At 53.8% G+C, this 17647-nt stretch overlaps 8 protein-coding genes across 8 annotated transcripts; 3 read left to right on the top strand and 5 right to left on the bottom strand.

Moving 5' to 3' along the window:
* Positions 1–9: 9 nt before the first annotated feature.
* Positions 10–1876, bottom strand: cp1 (putative carboxypeptidase S1; the record flags this gene model as incomplete). The annotated part of the gene is made up of 2 exons (XM_024818163.1): positions 10–1737; positions 1790–1876. 2 exons carry the CDS (start codon positions 1874–1876, stop codon positions 10–12), a joined length of 1815 nt encoding a protein of 604 aa, XP_024667861.1.
* An 870-nt stretch (positions 1877–2746) lies between these two features.
* Positions 2747–4231, top strand: BDW47DRAFT_134755 (phosphatidylserine decarboxylase family protein; the record flags this gene model as incomplete). Its single annotated transcript, XM_024818162.1, has 1 exon — positions 2747–4231. The coding sequence occupies one exon, from the start codon at positions 2747–2749 to the stop codon at positions 4229–4231; it is 1485 nt and encodes a 494-aa protein (XP_024667860.1).
* Positions 4232–4596: 365 nt separating this feature from the next.
* Positions 4597–6464, bottom strand: BDW47DRAFT_113328 (DNA-directed RNA polymerase I subunit RPA49). The gene is made up of 3 exons (XM_024814379.1): positions 6219–6464; positions 5789–6117; positions 4597–5697 (listed from the first exon to the last, which is right to left on the bottom strand). The coding sequence occupies exons 1-3, from the start codon at positions 6364–6366 to the stop codon at positions 4681–4683; spliced, it is 1494 nt and encodes a 497-aa protein (XP_024667859.1). The 5' UTR covers positions 6367–6464; the 3' UTR covers positions 4597–4680.
* A 170-nt stretch (positions 6465–6634) lies between these two features.
* On the top strand, positions 6635–7571 carry BDW47DRAFT_113327 (uncharacterized protein). The gene is made up of 3 exons (XM_024814378.1): positions 6635–7146; positions 7210–7292; positions 7370–7571. The coding sequence occupies exons 1-3, from the start codon at positions 7122–7124 to the stop codon at positions 7481–7483; spliced, it is 222 nt and encodes a 73-aa protein (XP_024667858.1). The 5' UTR covers positions 6635–7121; the 3' UTR covers positions 7484–7571.
* A 417-nt stretch (positions 7572–7988) lies between these two features.
* On the bottom strand, positions 7989–12917 carry BDW47DRAFT_120885 (MFS transporter; the record flags this gene model as incomplete). Its single annotated transcript, XM_024815541.1, has 12 exons — positions 7989–8230; positions 8279–8600; positions 8641–8692; positions 8795–8843; positions 8903–9259; positions 9406–9498; positions 9661–9779; positions 9836–9960; positions 11344–11785; positions 11841–12237; positions 12334–12689; positions 12760–12917. 12 exons carry the CDS (start codon positions 12915–12917, stop codon positions 7989–7991), a joined length of 2712 nt encoding a protein of 903 aa, XP_024667857.1.
* An 881-nt stretch (positions 12918–13798) lies between these two features.
* Positions 13799–14853, top strand: BDW47DRAFT_86575 (autophagy-related protein 101). The gene is made up of 3 exons (XM_024820080.1): positions 13799–13995; positions 14109–14474; positions 14574–14853. Exons 1-3 carry the CDS (start codon positions 13917–13919, stop codon positions 14759–14761), a joined length of 633 nt encoding a protein of 210 aa, XP_024667856.1. The 5' UTR covers positions 13799–13916; the 3' UTR covers positions 14762–14853.
* A 220-nt stretch (positions 14854–15073) lies between these two features.
* yop1 (putative membrane biogenesis protein (Yop1)) lies at positions 15074–16961 on the bottom strand. Its single transcript, XM_024814377.1, has 6 exons — positions 16674–16961; positions 16119–16325; positions 16031–16039; positions 15833–15896; positions 15702–15759; positions 15074–15638 (listed from the first exon to the last, which is right to left on the bottom strand). Exons 1-6 carry the CDS (start codon positions 16725–16727, stop codon positions 15521–15523), a joined length of 510 nt encoding a protein of 169 aa, XP_024667855.1. The 5' UTR covers positions 16728–16961; the 3' UTR covers positions 15074–15520.
* Positions 16962–17153: 192 nt separating this feature from the next.
* BDW47DRAFT_113317 (uncharacterized protein) lies at positions 17154–17591 on the bottom strand. Its single transcript, XM_024814376.1, has 2 exons — positions 17265–17591; positions 17154–17206 (listed from the first exon to the last, which is right to left on the bottom strand). The coding sequence occupies exon 1, from the start codon at positions 17501–17503 to the stop codon at positions 17312–17314; it is 192 nt and encodes a 63-aa protein (XP_024667854.1). The 5' UTR covers positions 17504–17591; the 3' UTR covers positions 17154–17206; positions 17265–17311.
* Between the last annotated feature and the right edge of the window lie 56 nt (positions 17592–17647).

Below are 17647 nucleotides of genomic sequence, written 5' to 3'. Positions count from 1 at the left end.
AAAGAAAAACTAGAAAACCGGACACACCCCCTCAGGCACGCCCGGCTCAACCACCACACCCGTCCTAACAACAGCCCTCCCCTCCCTAACAGCCTCGATCTGGTTCTCCGCACACGTCGACTTCATATCCCTCAAATAACAAGTCGGCCGAGGCACAGCCCCAACCGGCATCCTGGCGCCCGTGGAGTTCCAGCTCCCGCTGGTCTGATAATCACCCTCACCCGTCGCAGCGACAGGGACACTCCCCGTGGCGATATCCCGCGCCCGCATGGCGCGGTGGAAGATGTCATACGCAGCGGCCGGTTGGAAAGTCGGCACCGTGTGGCCTGCCTGGAAGACGCGGGCGAAGGAGAAGAGGCCCGCTTGGCGGACTTGGCCGACTACCCTCTCTTCTTCTTCTTCTTCTTCTTCATCATTTCCGTCTACACCGGCAGTGATATTGGTGTAGCCCGCGCGTCGGAACCGCTCTGACTGGCGATGCGGAACAGCGAGACTCGCCCGCTCGCCTCCAATCCAGTTACACGCGTAGTCCCTGTCGCCGTAGACGAGCGCGACCTGCACGCCCGCGTCCAGCAGACCGCCTATATCAGCGAGGTATCCCCCGCGGGCGTAGTCGCCTGTTCGGTTGAACGCCGTGCCCACGGCGTCTGATATACCGGTGTAGTTGACAGGGACGTTCAGCGCGTCGCGCACGCGCTGGGTGGCTAGGTACTCGCGGTGGAAGTTATCCGGGGTCGGGTCGAGGTAGCAGTGCGTGATGTCGTAGTTGGACGAGCTTTTGCGAAAGGCGTACGGCCCTTCGATCTCGTTCTGGCAGTAATCGCTCGCGTTCTGGCACGCTTCGTTGACCGGGGGGGCGTTGCCGTGCATGTGTGGGTCGAGGGTGTGCGCGAGGTGGTTGCAGGACTGGATCTGGTCGTTACAGCCGCCTTTCTGGGCGTGCGCGAGGAGGGCGTCGCTGTAGTTCTGGCTGGTGATGCCTGCGATGCCGTAGGCGTTGCGGTCGTAGGCGAACTCGGCGGTGGATGTGATCTGCGTTGGGAGGTCGATGCACCCGTTTATGATGCCTAGGGTGGAGAGGTGGATGGGGGTTGCGGTGAGGGAGCCGTTTGCGATGCGCTTGTTTTGATGCTGGGTGTAGGATGCGAAGCGGGGCCCGTAGCGGCCGCCGTAGGACTCGGTCCAGATGCTGATGGAGGGGTTGGTGGAGGGGTGGTGGATCGTGGGGGAGTCGCGCTGCCAGAGCTGGAGGAAGTTCCAGAAGTGGCGGGCGGCGTTGGCGGTTGTGTTGGCGGTTGTTGTCGGGTTCTGGCTGCTGAAGACGCCTGGGATGAGCGTCTGGCTGTCTGGCGGGGTGATGCCGTCTGGGGTGATGTCGATGCCGCCGGTGGTTAGGTCGAGGGTTCCGTTTGTGGGGGTGTCGTAGCTGAAGCCGGTGTGGACTGGCTGGTCGAGATATAGGATGTTGTAGTCTGTGTTCCAGGACCAGGGGTTCTCGCGCGTCGTGAGATCCGGGTTGATGTGGCAGGGGCCGGTCTCGGTGAAGAGGCCCAGCATGGAGGATGCGCCTGGTCCGCCGTTCATCCAGATGATCAAGGGCGCAGAGTCCGGGTTGTTTCTGGCTTTGAAGTACCAGAAGAAGAGGTTGATGGGGTGGTCGTGGTGGACTTCCTTCATGGTGTTTGGGGGGAAACGGCCGTAGCCTGCGTAGGACGTGGCATTCCCGCAGATTCCTTTCTACATGATATCAGTTATCAGTCCAGGTATCTATTGTATGGTGGAAGTATACCGGGACGAGGGTGGTGTCAAGGTAGGCGCCGTCGAATGGATGCGCTCTCGCTGTGAAGAAGAGCAGAAGAGAAGCTAAAAAGAGCATGTTGATCTTGATCGTCTACGCGGGTTGGTTGGAACGAGAGATGCTGAAGTTGATAATATTCACATACCTTGATAGATCCAGCATGTCAGGTAGAAGACAATCCATTGTGATGCAACGCGACGTTACATGAATCTGCCCGATGCGGAAATCCGGGACAACAGCCTGCAGGCTGCAATGGGAACCACATAACTCAAGAATGATCGCAATGGGAATAATGGAGAATCTGATATGAGAATCGGAGCAGACAGTTACTCACTATCAAGTGGTTGCGTCCTTGCAGACCTCGCCTTGTGGAGACATTCCCTCGGATTTCTTCATGACTCTTGAGACAGTTTATAGAGGAACAATTCTGTTCAACGGCCATTGCTGTCCTCATCCATATAGATGGGATTGTAGTTCATGCTTATTTTGATCTGACCTTCTAGCCTAGATCTGATCCTGCAGCTGTCCATTTGGAGTGGATATAAAACAGCATGATACATCTGTACCTATATCTATATCAGACGACCACGTCAGTTTCATACAGGTCTCCCAGTATTCAATGTACTACATGAGGTATACAACTCACAGAAAGATCGAGATCAATCATATCGCCCGACTGATTTGGTATCTGATGTGGCTGTCATGAAACATCCTGCTCCATAAAGTCTGGTTCTGTGAAACGTGAATCTATCTAAATAGTGTAGATGTCATCAATTATATCATCTCAGATGGACGTGTTATAGCTTCTATAAATACGTATATCATTCTTTGAACCCTTGACTACAGGTGGCCTTTATCCTATTGCTAAGATATATATCCATCTAGCACCACATCAATCCAATCCTATCCTATCACTTCAACACCTCAACGCGTCCCAAACACTCCACAATGCAAACAATCATCTACCACCCCACCTATACCCAATCCATCCCCCCAGGCATGGCAACAGGAAGCACCCTCCACAGCCACGGCCACTGGATGCCCGAGAACATGCACCTCCGCCGCGCCTGGCTCTCGCACCTCCTCGACAAGACCAAAGCCGAGATCCCCCCCAAACTCGGCGCCTCCCCCAACCCAGTCAAAGCCTTCCAAGAGCTGATCGAGAACGACTCCACCCTCTACATGCTCGCCATCTCCATGTTCGACGAGATCCCCCAAAAGGCACCCTACGACAGGGACCCCACCACCCTCAAGAAACAGGTCCGCAGCTACAAAACCATGCTCTACCTCTTCTCCACCCTCCTCACCCAAGTGCCCGAGTACTTCCTCAACGACAACGAAGCCGGCGAAGACGCCAACATCCCCAGCGGCCTCATCGGCTTCCCCTTCAACATCATCCTCGACTGGCCCATGGGCACCCCCAGCGGGCGACAATTCTTCCTCGACCCGCGCGTCAACTCCCACCTCAAAGAGATCCTCTCCTACTGGAACGCCTTCCTCCAAGATCCCAATGCAGGAACCTCCGATCCCGCCGGAGGCAACAAAGCCCTAACCGCCGCAGGCTGGAGCTCCCAGAAGGCCATCGCCCAACTCGAACACAAAGCCAACCAGTCCAACCCCCCCGGCATGCCCAACAAACCCTTCACCGACCTCTTCGAGCACCCCGCCGGCGGCACCCCCCAAAACTTCTTCAACTACCCGCACTGGGACGCCTTCTTCACCCGCAAATTCAAACCCGGTATTCGCCCCGTCGACGACGCCGCCGTCGTCAACGCCTGCGAATCCTTTCCCCTCGCCTTCGACACGGACATCTCCCGCCGCTCGACCTTCTGGCTTAAAGACGCCCCGTACTCCCTCTTCGATATGCTCGGCGCCACGCACGACCCCCACGTCAAGACCTACGTTAACAGCTTCATCGGCGGAGCAGTCTACCAGGCCTTCCTCAGCGCAGACTCCTACCACTGCTGGAACGCCCCCGTCACCGGGAAAGTCATCTACCGCAACGTCTTCCCAGGCACATACTACGCCGAAACGCCCGCATCTGGTTTCGGCGGGTCGAGCGGGCCAGACCCCGCCGGCCCGGACCTATCCCAGCGGTATATCACGCATATCGCGGCGCGGGGCGTCCTCGTCATCGATACGGATAGAGAGTACGGTGGAGCGGGGATAGGGCTTGTGGCTTTTGTGCCTGTCGGGATGTCGGAGGTGTCGACTTGTGAGTGGGAGATGCCGGGGACGGATGTTGGGGGCGTGGTGAAGAAGGGGGATGTGGTTGGGGCGTTTCATGGGGGTGGGTCGACGCATTGTTTGGTTTTTGAGAGGGAGGCGGTTGGGCAGTTGGCGTTTAACTCGAGGGCGGAGTTTCCGGAGACGGCGACGGTGAATTTGGGGGTTGGTTCTTGTTTGGCGAAGAAGGCTTGGGATTGGGCTTAGGGTTGGATTGGGATTTGATATTAGGGTTAGGATTACGGATTGGATTTAGGATTGGATTTCGGATTAGGCTGGGTAGAAAATTCAGTATAGGATTAGTATAGGATTAGTATAGGATAGTATAGGATATGGGATTACATATATGATTTGATATAGGATTCAATATTAGGGTTTGTGAATTATAGTGTTGGATGTCTAGTTAAGACTCAAAGATCGTGAAGACAAAGTTAGGTCGATGTATATGATTTCACTGGTTTCGTTCGACTACGCCGAGGACGTTCTCTCTCTACTATAAACCATATGCAAATCAAAGTAGTGATACAGCTTGCCCTCAAGCACAACACAACAAAATCTATGAATTATAAACAGCTATACACATGCACCTTCAACGCCAGAACCACTTTTCTCCCCCTCTCTTATTTCCATCTTACTTCAATAGAGTAAGAAGAAGACTACCGCCTCCCACCCCGACTAACCCTCGGAAACTCAACCGGAATCTTCAACCGCGCCACCCGTCTGGCGGCCGCCTCCGCCTTCCCACCCTTGATCCCCCACTTGGCGAACTCCGACTCCCGCGGCTTATCCACGCGACAGCCCAGCTCGCGGAAATACTGCGTGATGCTGGCGTTGTCGAGACGCAGGTCGTCGCGCAGGTCCGACGGGTCCGTCGCCAGCTCGTTGGACGCGTTACCGCCCTGTGTGCTGGCGCCGCCGTCGCGCTCAGGCTGCGGAGGGATGTGCAGGGACAGCGCACAGATGGTCGTGTGCAGGAGCGTGACGTCGTTCTTGGACATGGACGACCCCTGCGGGGCGAAGCGGCGGCGGATCGCGTCGATGATCGGGTCGGGCAGGGTTGCTGTGGCGGGCGTTGTCTCGTCTTCGTCTTTGGCGGTGGCGCCGCCGGTGGAGGAGGAGAGGATGCGGCGGAGGTCGTCGCGCGTGGGCAGTCGCTTGCTGCCCGGTCCGCTGTCGCGGCCGCCGGAGCGGAGCGAGCGCGCGAACTCGAGAAGCACGAAGATGAAGCGGAGGAGCTGTAGGTGGGTCGTGTTGCCGGAGTGCACGACGGCTTCGACGCGCCGAGACACGTACCGCGAGGTGGTTGACACTGCCTCGCCGGCGTTGACGCTGCCTGTCCAGTCTTTGAGGCCGGGAAGCTGCCGCAGAGTGGCCAGTCCGTTCGGCACGAGGTTGTCGATCGGGTACACGTCCGACGGATGCGACGCCTCCAGGTTGGCCTGCGGGACGGGCTTGGCGGCTTGCACCTGGGCCTGCACGGCGGCCGCCTTGGAGGCCAGGTCGGTGGCAGAGTCGGTGGGCATGGCCGACAGGATGGCCGTTTCGGCGGCTGCTGCGGCGCCGGCGGGGGCGTTGGACAGTTGGGCGTTTTCAGCCATAGACTGGGCGGCTTTGCGGGATTGTTTCGTGCCGAAGGTGTTGGTGAGTTCGGTGCGTTGGGCGCGGACGTTTTTCTACATCATTAGTATCCTTTTTTTTTTTTTTTTTTTTTGCAGGTAGGAGGGGAATGGATGTCATAAACAGCCACTTGAGAAAGGAACATACCACCATCTCATCCTCACTCTCACTCTCCTCCTCATCCACAGGCTTCAACGTCCTCACAGCCCCCCTCACCACCATGCGCCGCACCTCGACAAACTCCCACGTCTTCTTCTCAGCATCCAACACCGCAACGTAGTGCTTCAGCTGGGAGTCCGCATCCTCGTTCGACTCGCGCCCCACGAAATCCAGCTTCGGGTGCTCCGACGATTGCAGCAGCAGCTCTGACGACACGATGCCCTGGTTCCGCGAGGAGGACGAGGAGGGGGCGGCGCGGTTCTTGACGTAGGGTTTGAGGTTGATGTTTCCGGACGTTTTCAATCCGGGAGTTGTTGCTTTGATTGTTAGTTCTTTCTTCCTTTCCTTTCCCTTTGTCTATCCCCCTTGCCATCCTTTCACATTCTAAACAATAGGAAAAGAGGGGGAAAGAACATACTGATAACAGGCGCCAACTCGCTATCATCCTTGAGCACACTCACGGCCAGCGGAGGCAGCTCGCGCGGATCCAGCGCGGTCTTCTTGCTGGGCCGCTCATGGCGATCAGAGGCGCGCTTGCGCTTCTTTTCGATCTTGTCGGAGCCCATCTTGTCTGGTGACTTGTGGATTGGGGTGAGAAGGACGGAGGAGTCGAGTTGAATTGTTGCTTGGCGGGAGAAAAAAATGTCAAAAAACTGCCGGGCGGAAAATCCGACTCCGCTCGCAAGGCGGAGAGCGTTTGGGTTGTCTGATACGCCAATGCTTATGACCTTACGGTACTACTATTTAATGCGAAGGCCTTTCCACGCACAATACTTATTATGACGGGTTGCATGAACTACTCGCTATTGCTGCGATGACTACAAGAGGATATATGGAGTATTCACGATTTTGTGTTATTGGGTAGATTTAAATAAACACTCAAAGGACCTCTCCATAACTCTGCACCCAGACTCCAACCGAAGTCAGAAACCCAGACACAAAATCACAGTTGACCAGTTCCGTACGAAAGACTCAAGGACCAGAGAATCAACAGCTAAAAAAACCATCCATCCACTGACCCCTCCAACCCCACCAAACACTGGTACCACTCCGAGACAAAAGAGAGCATAAGCCTCACAATCCGATCGTAAAAATAGTCGATAGTCGAACTCGTTGAAAATGGGCCCCGAGGGATTGGATCATCGTATGGTGTCGAACGATAAGACCCCGAATTCGACAGTAAAGAGAAAAAAGACCAGATAGGCCCCGTTGGAGTGGCCGGAGCAACGCACGCAGCAAGAAACGATCATTCAAGCGTCGTCACGTCGTCGGTATTGTATCATGTTCAGCGTTCAACCTGAGCTTTGCACGAGAAGCTGAGATGGAGTGGGCGAGTCATTTACTTGCTGTATTATCGTTAGCATTCTTCATTCTCTTGATTCATTCCCTTTGGGTTGGGTTGAGCTCACCTTCTGGCCCTCATCTTTCTTCTCTTACGCTTGAGGCGACGAACGCGCTTCTTTCTCCACTTGGCTCTCATCTTCGTAGATGTCTAATCGTAGTTAGTATTACTCTGTCAATCCCTAATGGAAAGGGAAGCTGCCCAGTATGGGCTGGAGAGGCACTCACTCTGCGATGATGAGGGAGAAGGATGGTTGCAAGAAAGACGGAGAACGCAGGCCCGCGAGCTTCTTGTGTGCGCCGTGGCTGACTCAGCCGGCGGTGCCGCTAAGGGCTCGCTAGTGCGGTGAGGGCGCTGATTGGCTCATGGGCGGCACTTTACCGAGTGTGGTGCTTATGTCAGCCGGTGATATCACGGGTTGGCTCCGCCCGGTCTGTGCTGGGAGTTGTTCGGCGGGGTGTATATATTGTACTGTGTGGACCGTTGATTGGGTCTGTTTCTCTGTATTTCCATTGAGTTCATTGTTTGATTTTTATTGATTTTTTATCTGATTTTTTGATTTTTGATTGTGGTGTTGTGGGTGTGAATGTGTTGTGTGATGTAGTGGTGATGTAGCCATGCTGAGCTTGCTGGGTATAGCAAGGTATTATTGAGTGTCGTGTGTCATTGAGTTGCTGTTCTAGAGCCTAAAGCTTAAAAGTTAGTTTAATGTGCATCGTACAACTAATCTCTTACTCAGTCTCTACGTCTATTCGATCGGACAGGTCATAACTTCAATACAGTAGAGTAATCCCCTCCGGAATCTATAATATAGCCCCCAGGCATCAGTATGCCTATCCAAAGACTCTAATACGAATAGCGATAGTTTACAGCCATATCCCCAAGGAGCTCCTGGTCCTGGTCCTGCACCTCAGGCGCCGTCCCGTTGGCCGCTGCCCGGTCCCGTCGCCGATTCTCCGTCCAGATAGCCATGAAATACGAGATGCAGCAAGCAGCCGAAAAGCTAAGGAAGGACACACTGATGATGTAGCCATTGCGGTACGAGTCGTCCTTCTTCAAGAATGCATACGTGGAGATAATCCCGCCGACTGCGAGTGTCAGTGGACGTGCTTGCTGTAGTATATGGTTAAACTCACCATTTCCAAATCCAATCTGCCACGCCGTGCCTACACCCCGCCGGCGGTGTCCTCCAAGGTTCATGACGAACCAGCAGACAACCACCGGCATGGCGCTATAGCAGCCGCAGGTGACCATGAACAGAGCCCCGTATTGGACCTGGCGGTTTTCTATCCCGTGCACGTTTAGTAGGATCGCGAAGCCTGCCATGGCGATCAACATGGGGATGACGGTGAATGCGAATCGATGGCGCAGCTTATCGGACAGGATGGCGATGAGCATTGAGAAGCCCCAGGCTGCTGCCCATGGGGGAATCGAATACAGCTGGGTCATGATAGCTAGCTCGATGTTAGAGATGGCATCAGTCAAGTCGAACACATACGTACGGCTGTGGCCAAAGGTCTTGATGATCGTTGGTGCAAAGAATGCGTAGCCTGGGTTATGTTAGCCAGATGTATTCTCCCATATTCCTTCAGGGGCAGTATCTTGAGCCTCAGTGGCATTCTCGAAAGTATTGATAGAATGAGTAGGCTTACCATAAGCTGTAACAATCTGCCCAAAATACATCAACCCCCCGATGAAGATCTTATCTGCTGCCAATTAGAACCACACAATAGTCCTCGCTTTCGTTCCTCCAAACTCACAATCCTTGAATACATCCAAAACACCACGCCAGGTCAACACCGTCTCATGCCCCGCTTCACCCACATCCTCAGCCAGCTTGACCCGGAGGAACTCGCGCTCCTCGTCAGTAAGCCACTTCGTCTCCTCGGGAAAGTCAGGGAGCATAAAGAACAAGGCAAACGAGACGAGACAGGTCAGAAGACCCTCGAATATGAACACCCACCGCCAGCCGTTGTATCCTCGAATGCCTTCCATCTTGCCGAGTCCGCTGGCCAACAGGCCCCCAAAGGCGCCGGCGAGCGTCGTGGAGCTGAAGAAGAAGGTGAATCGCTTTTGGGCCTCGCTGCGCTTGTACCACATCCCCAGTAGATAGAAGCCTGTGCCGAACTTTAGTACTTTAGGTTAGAACCCAGCATGGGAAAGGCGGAACATACATCCCGGGAACATGCCCGTCTCAAACATGCCTACACTCCCATCCATTAGCAGCGCTATATATACCGTGACAGCCGAGTTCATATCGCACCTAGAAACCAACGCGTCGTCATCAAACCTCCCCAACTGGTGACCAATCCTTGGAAAATAGTCACGAGACCAAACAGAAACATGCACATCGATACTAGCAGGCACCTGTCAGTTCTCGTATCAATCAAACAAGACAGACAAACATACACCACACATGCGGCTTAAGCTTCTTGAGCAATATATTCGACGGAATCTTCACAGTCCGGTCAGCGCCCTGCTCTCTGGCCATCTATGCGGCGGTTGCGCCGAGCAAAACCTGCCTCGAAGATCACATAGGGGACGAAGAAGATCGTGAGCGCCGTGTTGTACTTGGTCCCTTCCACGATGTCCAGGTCTTCTGGGAGTTTCAGCACGGCTGCGTTGCTGATGTTTACCCTATCACCACCTCGAGGTCAATATATGTTCAAAAAGACAGCGCAGATAGCTCATACCGGTCGAGGAACGCCAGTAGATACATGACACACAGACAGGGCATCAGGTGCCAATCGATCTTGGCCATGAGTCTGCGCTCCGTGGTCTGCGTGAGACGCGGTAGACCGGGGGGTGGGGTCTGCGTCTGGAATTGTGTCTCCTCCAGTTCATCGTCGATGCCGATATGCTCTGATTAGTCCGTACGATTCAGTGGTTATCCCAGACGACCGGTTCTGGTTCTGTACAGACCTTTGAACTTCATGGTGTTCGTTCAATTCAATCCGTACGTGTCTCGGTAGTATCTTTGACGGTTATAACCGGAGACGCGCGAATGTCACGATAGACCGGTGCCCTCAACTGAGTCTGACTTAATAGTAGAAGGAAGGGCGGAAGAGCAAGGATGAAGGCTGACAGCAAACCACGCAGAACCTGACAGAGAAGAGAATGGGGGGAAGAATAAAACAACTAAAGAACCCAAAGCCAAGCGCAAAAGATAAGAAAACCAAATAAAATGTCAGAAGAGGAGAGAAAAGTCAAATTTTCAAGGGAAAAAACCACAGCCAAAAATAAACCCGACAGCCATCATTCAAGGCCCCCAATCCCTGAAGCAACCTCGCGGACTATCATCAACCATTGGACATCGTGTCTCCGGACGGCGTCCTCCGGCGCTCTCGCAGCCCAACTCGCTAGCCTGATCCCGTCATTTAGTGCGAGGGACTTTTGGTATACATGCTCGGTTTGAATTTCCGTTGTGTACTCCGCACTTGTTTATCTATTTCTAATATCGAACGGTCCGATCTAGATGACAACTCCAGATGAAGGTCGACCCACAAGTCGAGATTTCCCCGCAAATACCAAGCAATACCGAAATACGCGGCTGTTACCGGTGGGTCGGATTATGTAATATATCCCCCCTCTCCGTCCGGTCACATGCCCGTTGTCACATGGTCTGGGCCTCCAGCTTCATTTCGTGTTGATTGATCTCCGTCAACAGCTGCTCTGGAGATCCCTACTTCGCCTGGGGCGGGTGTCCAGCGGTCGTGTCGATGGGCCCAGGACGTGGATGGGAGACCCCACCACAAATCCAGATGCTCCTAAAACTTGCCTTCCACAGAATAGATCCGAATATCATACAGATAAGAACAGTCACCCTCTAATCATCATACCAATCTCCGGGATTGAGAAACACATGCTAGGGTAGGAAGAGAAGATCGACAGAAAGAGAGAAATCAAAGAAAAAAGAAAGGTCATAACACAAAGGTGAGGACGCCTCGATGCTCTAGGCGGCGGATCCCTCGGGCAGTGGCTCATGAACTGCCTTCCCCCACGCCTGCTCAAACGTCGAGTCGCCCCCGGTTGAGATATGATGGTACCCATCCTCCTCGGCAGTCTCGACCTCCTCGCGATCGACCAGGACCGGCGCCACGTACGATGCAGAGTCCGAGCCGTCGGCAGGTTCCGCGCCCAGGGACTCCGCCTTCGCTGCCGACCCCAGCAGCTCCTGGTCGAAATTCGAACTGTAGACCACCGCCGCGAACGCCTCCAGCTCGCGCACACCTTGGTCCATGGCCGCCAGGTAAAGGTTGGGCGGGTTGGTGCCGTTCCCGATGACATGGGCCTGGCGGGCCATCACGGCCAGCACGTTCGCCAGCTTGGTCCGGGGCTCGACCGTGGGGACCACCGTGGCCACGGAGGTGAACGATCGGGGATCGGTTTCGGACGCGGACGTCTTGAAGGCGTCCGCCGTGCATTGCCGGATCAAGGTCTCAAAGGACTCGTTGTTCAGGAGCGTCAGGACGCGCGTGAAGGTTGGGGACTCGATCAGATCGGCCGTCTCGTCGATAAGGTGGCGCAATGCCGACGTGGTCTGGGCGGAGGTTGGTTCCGTCACCCCCAGGACTCCCGAGTCCTCCAACAGCTGATCTTCCTCCTCGCGTGGGGGAAGCAGGAAGGCCAGCCATTTCCGATTCCTATCGAAATTAGTCCATGTTCGATACAAGGAATGCAAATGTGGGGGAAACCTACTTTCGCTCCTCCTCGGTCTTGCCCTCGACCCGTTTCCGGACTTCCAAGGCCAGCTCCGACAGTTTCGGCAGCGCGATATCCTCCCGGGGGTTGAGCGAGCCGAAGACCTCGGTCACAGCGGCCTGTACCTCCTGCATAAGCTCCTTCCAGCCGCGGTGCAAGAGCCACCAGCTGAACGCCAGATATCGCCGGTTGGTCTCAAAGTCATTGCCCAAGGTCTGTGTGAGGTCATCGTCGTCATGGTCCTCCAGGCGGATCGTGGGGGTATCGGCCGGGGGCGTGGCCAGAGAGATGACGCTAGACAGGTAGTTCCGACGGCCGAGGAGGTTGAGTTGGATTCGGGTGAAGATGGTCAGCAGAGAGAGGGTGTAGATGAGAGTAAAGGCGCGCGTAATTGCTGTAGCTGGTTAGCGGCGATCCTGGCGTCCTGTTCCCAGTCCCTTTCCTGTTCTCCTTTCCGCACACCAGACATCACCAGGAATGGGTGGCATACAAGTAATCTTGACTTCATTCCAGAGCTGGGTTTTGTTCCGCTTCGGCTGAGCCGCCGCTTCGCCTTCTAGAGCCGACTCCCCTAATTGGCTCGCCCGGACGAACCCTTCACTCTGCAAGCTAGACAAGCTCCGTCGATCATCCTCTGGCAGGCTGGGCGCGACGGAGCTCATATCAGAGGAGCCTGTGCCTTCGCCGGCATTCAGCCGAGCCAGCCTCTCGGCCCGTTTCTTCTGCAATTCCTTGGTCAGGTCCTCCACGGGCAACGCTTCCAAAATATCCTCGGTCGCGGTGGGCAGGAGAGCCAAGACGGTATAGGTGCAATCGGTCTGATTCTGTTCGAAGCGACGTCGCAAACTAGACAAAGAAATCCAAGTCAGAACGGGGGGTACGCAAGTGGATTTGGGAGAGAGGGGAGGGCGCCCACTTTTCCCGGGCGATTCGATCACTGCTCATGCGTTCTCGCGCCTCGGAGATCTTGTTCAAGACATATTGACCGGCGAGATAGCCTGCTCCGATGACGCCGGCGCCAATAGCGAGGCCCTTGCGATTGCGCCGGAACCAGCGCCTGGTGGCCCCAATCATGACGGAGCCAAGATCGAGGGGGGCGTTGCAGGATGGGATGTGTCAGAGCTGATCGGGTGGAATTTGCTGATGGAGTAAAGATAGTCCAAAATGGAGGTCTTGTAGAAGTCAATCCGGATGAGATGGAGGACGAAAAAGGGGGGGAGGAATATGGAAGGGAGAAGGAGAAGAAAAGACGAAGCTCGGATGAGATGAGGTTGGTCGGGGAAGAATGAATGGGGCAGCGCGGCCTCGGCTAAACTGATCAGTCCAGTTGATCAACACTGGACCTCTCATGTAGGGGCTACAGCCTAGGTACGACAGTGGAGATCTAATTTCAGTATGGTTTTGAAAGTCACAAAGCTCGGTGGCTTCCAGACTGGAGATTTTCCAACTATAAAAAACCAGGGTGGAGAGAGTAGAGACCGAGTATGTCGAGCATGCAGTATAGAGGAGAAAGCATATGCGCGGTGATGAGCCGAGTGCCACCTTAGGCATCAATACGGTAACGATACATCGACACCTTATCTTACTGACACTTTCTCTCGATCAACTTACGTTATCTTTTTATCTCTCACGAGGGGCAAATCTTCTTTCTCCTCATTCTCTCTCTCTCTCTCTCTCTCTTTCTCTTTCTCCTCTTGCCCTCTTCTGCTTTCTCTTCTCTTCCTCTTCCTCCATATCCTCTTCTCAATATGCATATGTGGATCTCCTGTATAACAGACTAAACCCCTCTACCCATCCCAGCTATGGGTCCTCTATAAGCCCCTCTATGTCATCATAGACCAGATTGCAATCCACTCCTCCAATAATCTCTCCTTGCTCCCTCCTCATCTTCACCTTGTTCTTCCATTAAACATCCAGTCAATCTCTTGTCTTTCAGCCCTCTATTCTGTTTGATTACTCCCCTTTCGCTAGATATCCGTGCTCAGAACAGGCCCCACCCCATCTTCTCCCTTCTTTCTCCCTCCTCCCCCCAGAGGTCGACCCCTGGCACCAGGGTCCTACCTTTCCCCAACCATGGAGCCCCGCAGGACCCCTCCAGAGTACTTCCTAGAGATCTTCGCCGATAAAACTACCGTCCGAGATGTCTTAAAAGGTACCTACACCTCCCTATTCACCTGAACCTCCTTTCTTCCTCCTTGACGCCTCCCTATCCAAACCCCATACCTGTCACACCCCCCACCAATGGACAAATCTAACTCCCCACAGGCGTCCTCAACCTAATCTTCTTCCACCGCTACTTCACTTGCATCCGTCCCAAAACCTTCGACGTCCTAGACTTTACCCTTCCCGTCATCAACGACGTAGACCTCGAAACCCTCATCGACTCGCGCATCAGCACCCTCGTCCGCCAACACGCCACCTCCGCAGCGGGTACCCACGACGGCGGCGCCGGCGCCGGCGGAAGCGGAAGCGGAGGCGGCGTGCGCGGCCGCATGGCCGTCGAGTTCTACGAGAAGAAGCGGCGACGTTCGGGGTTATGGTTCGGGGGGTTAGCAGGGAAGGGCGAGGAGGAGGTCTGCTGGGAGGTGTGGAACTTGGATGTGACCATCGCGACGCCGCGAACAGAGTCAGGTATGTCTCCCTATTATTAACACCTGCTCTATCTACCCAGCGCTACAATCAAGGGGTGGACTAGCAGAGATAATTCGAAGGTAGACTAACAAACAACAGAACGCGCCAAAGTCCGCAAAGCCATGGAAAACATGCTCCAAAAAGCCACCCTCAAGATCCTCACCGTCGTCAACCGCGACAAAGACCACATCCCGCCTATCACCACCAGCGACTCCAACCCTTTCCCCTACCGCGTCGTAGTCAACCCGCGCACAGACGGCTGGCAGAACCGGTTTGGGCTGTACTGATCACCATACATCCATATATCCACACATACATTGTTGACGACTATTTATGACCTTATGCGAAGCAATCATTGCGTTTGATTCCTACGCCTGCTCCTACTCACTCTCTGGGCTACGGTACCCAGTGTGACGTGATGTCGGTATATAAAGAAAGAAAGAAACAAAGAAAGAAAGAAATTACTCGCTTTTACGATATCCTGTCTTGTATTGCCTTATTGCTGTTTAAATTTATTGGCTCGGGTCTTCCATGTACATTACTACTCTTTCCTACATCCTGAACCATTCCCACATCTTGAATACGAAGAGTTAAACCAGTGAATAAAGATACTCCAAATTGATCAGTGGCATTATCACATTCCAAAATCACTCATACCCGCGTCCTTGCACGGCCCGGCGCTAGCCGAGCCATGTTCCCAATTCTACTGACCCAAACTCGGGCCAAAACAGGAAGGAAAAGCTAACATGAAAGTTAAGAAAAAAAAAGAAACATCGATCAGACAAGACAGAATTAATCCAACAGGTTCCATCCAGCCCATTCGCAGCAAACAAAACACGGGATCCCGAATCATCATCTTCTCCTTAGATTTCGTGCAGAAAACGTAAATCTTGCGGAAGAGAGACAAACAAAGAAAAAGAAACCAGGGCTGAAACCAACCCGAATCCCAATCTACACCAATACCACTCAACGGAGCGTCGATCGTGTGGATCCACGGCGAAGACGGGTCACGTTAGGCATCCCGCATCTTTGAACTCGCGCTCTATTTACTGGGTCTTGGCAGCCGCTTCGGCCTGGGCCCGGAGGTTGGCCGAGGTGGAGCCGCCAGTGAAGAAGCGACCGAGAACGGGCTGGAGGAAGGAGTGGAAGACGACTTGGGCACCGCTGTACGAATATACGGGTTAGTGGAATCGATCTGGAGGCGTGGATTCTGCGGGGGTTGCTTACTTGGTCTGGGGCAGAGACATCCAGAGGACCAGGGCGAGCTTGAAGATGTAGTAGAAGGCTGATCAGGTTAGCAGCTGTTCAATGAGACAGATGGCAGGAATATCCTCCATCCATATCCACAGAATACGTACGGAACCAGTAAGGCGCGCTGATGGCACTCTCAACAACGGTAAAGAGGCCGTACACGACCCAGTACTAGAAGTGAATCACATGTCAGCCAAGGGACCGGGGTCACCGTCGGGGGACGTCACGTGGGCGGGCCAGGCCGCGGTAGCTCGCCTAAGCCCAGCACCGCACACGATCCGATCGGGATCACGAGTCACACATACCGTCAACCACTAGTAGATCATCAGCATTGTCACCAGACTAGGGGAGAGAAACAGGACAAAAACCAGTAGGTGGGAAAGGGGAGCATACCTGAGTGTCATCAACCGTAGTAGCGGTGAAGAGAGCATTGAGCGAGTAGTAGCAGGGGACGATGAAACCGGCCAGGTTGACCAGGAACTCGCCGGCGATGTTGAAGAAAACGAGGAAGAAGTAGATGCCGACCAGACCGAGGATGACGTAGACCTTGGGGACGGAGGTCTGACGCTCGAGGTTGTTGAGGACGGGGTACTTGGAGAGCTGGTAGGTTATGGGTGGTTAGCTCGGTTGCTTCCAGCTAGCTGGGCGGTAGCGTTTTCACTCGGAGATTTCGCATTGCATCGCGACGGGGTTCAAGCATTATCAAAATCAAGATGATCGTCGCAAAAGCGAGGGCAGATGGGGGGATAGATCCAACGATCAAGGGACAAAAAGAAAAATGCGCGGGATCCGAGCAGTACGAAAACAAGCCCGAAAAATGACGCATTCAGGAAGTAGGAAGAACAGGATAATCAAACAAGAAGGCGAAACCGAGATCAAAGCAGATCATCTCGTTTGACCAGCGACAAAGACAGACACACAAACACAGGAATCAAGTAACGAACTAACCTCCTTATCAAGCTGAGCAACAGCGTGCTGGGCACGGTCCTGGAAAGAGGCCATTTTGTGATGATGGAAAGGAACAAAAAAAGGGGAGAACTAAATCCGAAGCTAACAAGCCAGATAAAGGGGGTAGATAGAATATCTAAGATGAGTCTGTATCAATCGTGGGAAGTGAAGGGTGTGAAGAGTGAGGGGACAGAGAAAGAGGAGAGAGAGAAAGGGAGAAGAGAAGAAGAGAAGAGGAAGAAGACGGACTGGCTGGACCGGACTGGACACGGACGAGCTGGCCTCACCTTTTTTTCCCCTACAGTAATCAGTGAGGAGCTCCAGTTCCGTAGGTCACGTGATGGCTCGTGACGTCGCTGCGGTGACGTATGACTTTGGAATTATTATCTCATCGATCATGATATAGATTGTGGAGACGTTGAGAAAGATCGAGAACTGTCGCATTTGATACTTGATTTAGTGACTCCTACCGATATACAGGACTTGATGATCTACACGCGCTACCAGTCTCACAGGGAGCACGCACAAATCAGGTGACCATCCATTTTTTGTAACTTGTGATCCTACACACTCTCTAATAAGTACCTCTAGAGAACCTTCTAGAAAGCCTAAAGAAGACCAAAAAGACAGATAGACAGTTAGATAGCTCCGTAGGTACGGAGTAGGAGATAGGTGAAGTACCTACAGCTATGTAGGTAGTATAAAGCAGCTATCTCCAACCAATCCAATCCCACCCACAGCACGCAACATGGTTGGTCCTCTGGTGCAGGTAGGACTAGTAGTCCATACGCTACTGATGCGCATGCGTATGTACTCTCGATCAGCCCCATCTATATACCTACTTAGCCAATAACTGGGTTGGATTGTGCGCCGTCTGTATGGAGAGTGGGAGTTAGGGATGTGCCTGGCAGACTCGAGGCATACTACTACCATTAACTTACTATACTAGCTACTAGTTACTTACTGGACTCGAT

The sequence above is a fragment of the Aspergillus candidus genome (assembly GCF_002847045.1).
Source record: "Aspergillus candidus strain CBS 102.13 unplaced genomic scaffold BDW47scaffold_77, whole genome shotgun sequence".
In the NCBI taxonomy this organism is placed as follows: Eukaryota; Fungi; Ascomycota; class Eurotiomycetes; order Eurotiales; family Aspergillaceae; genus Aspergillus; species Aspergillus candidus.
This window is presented reverse-complemented; position numbering and strand designations above follow the sequence as displayed.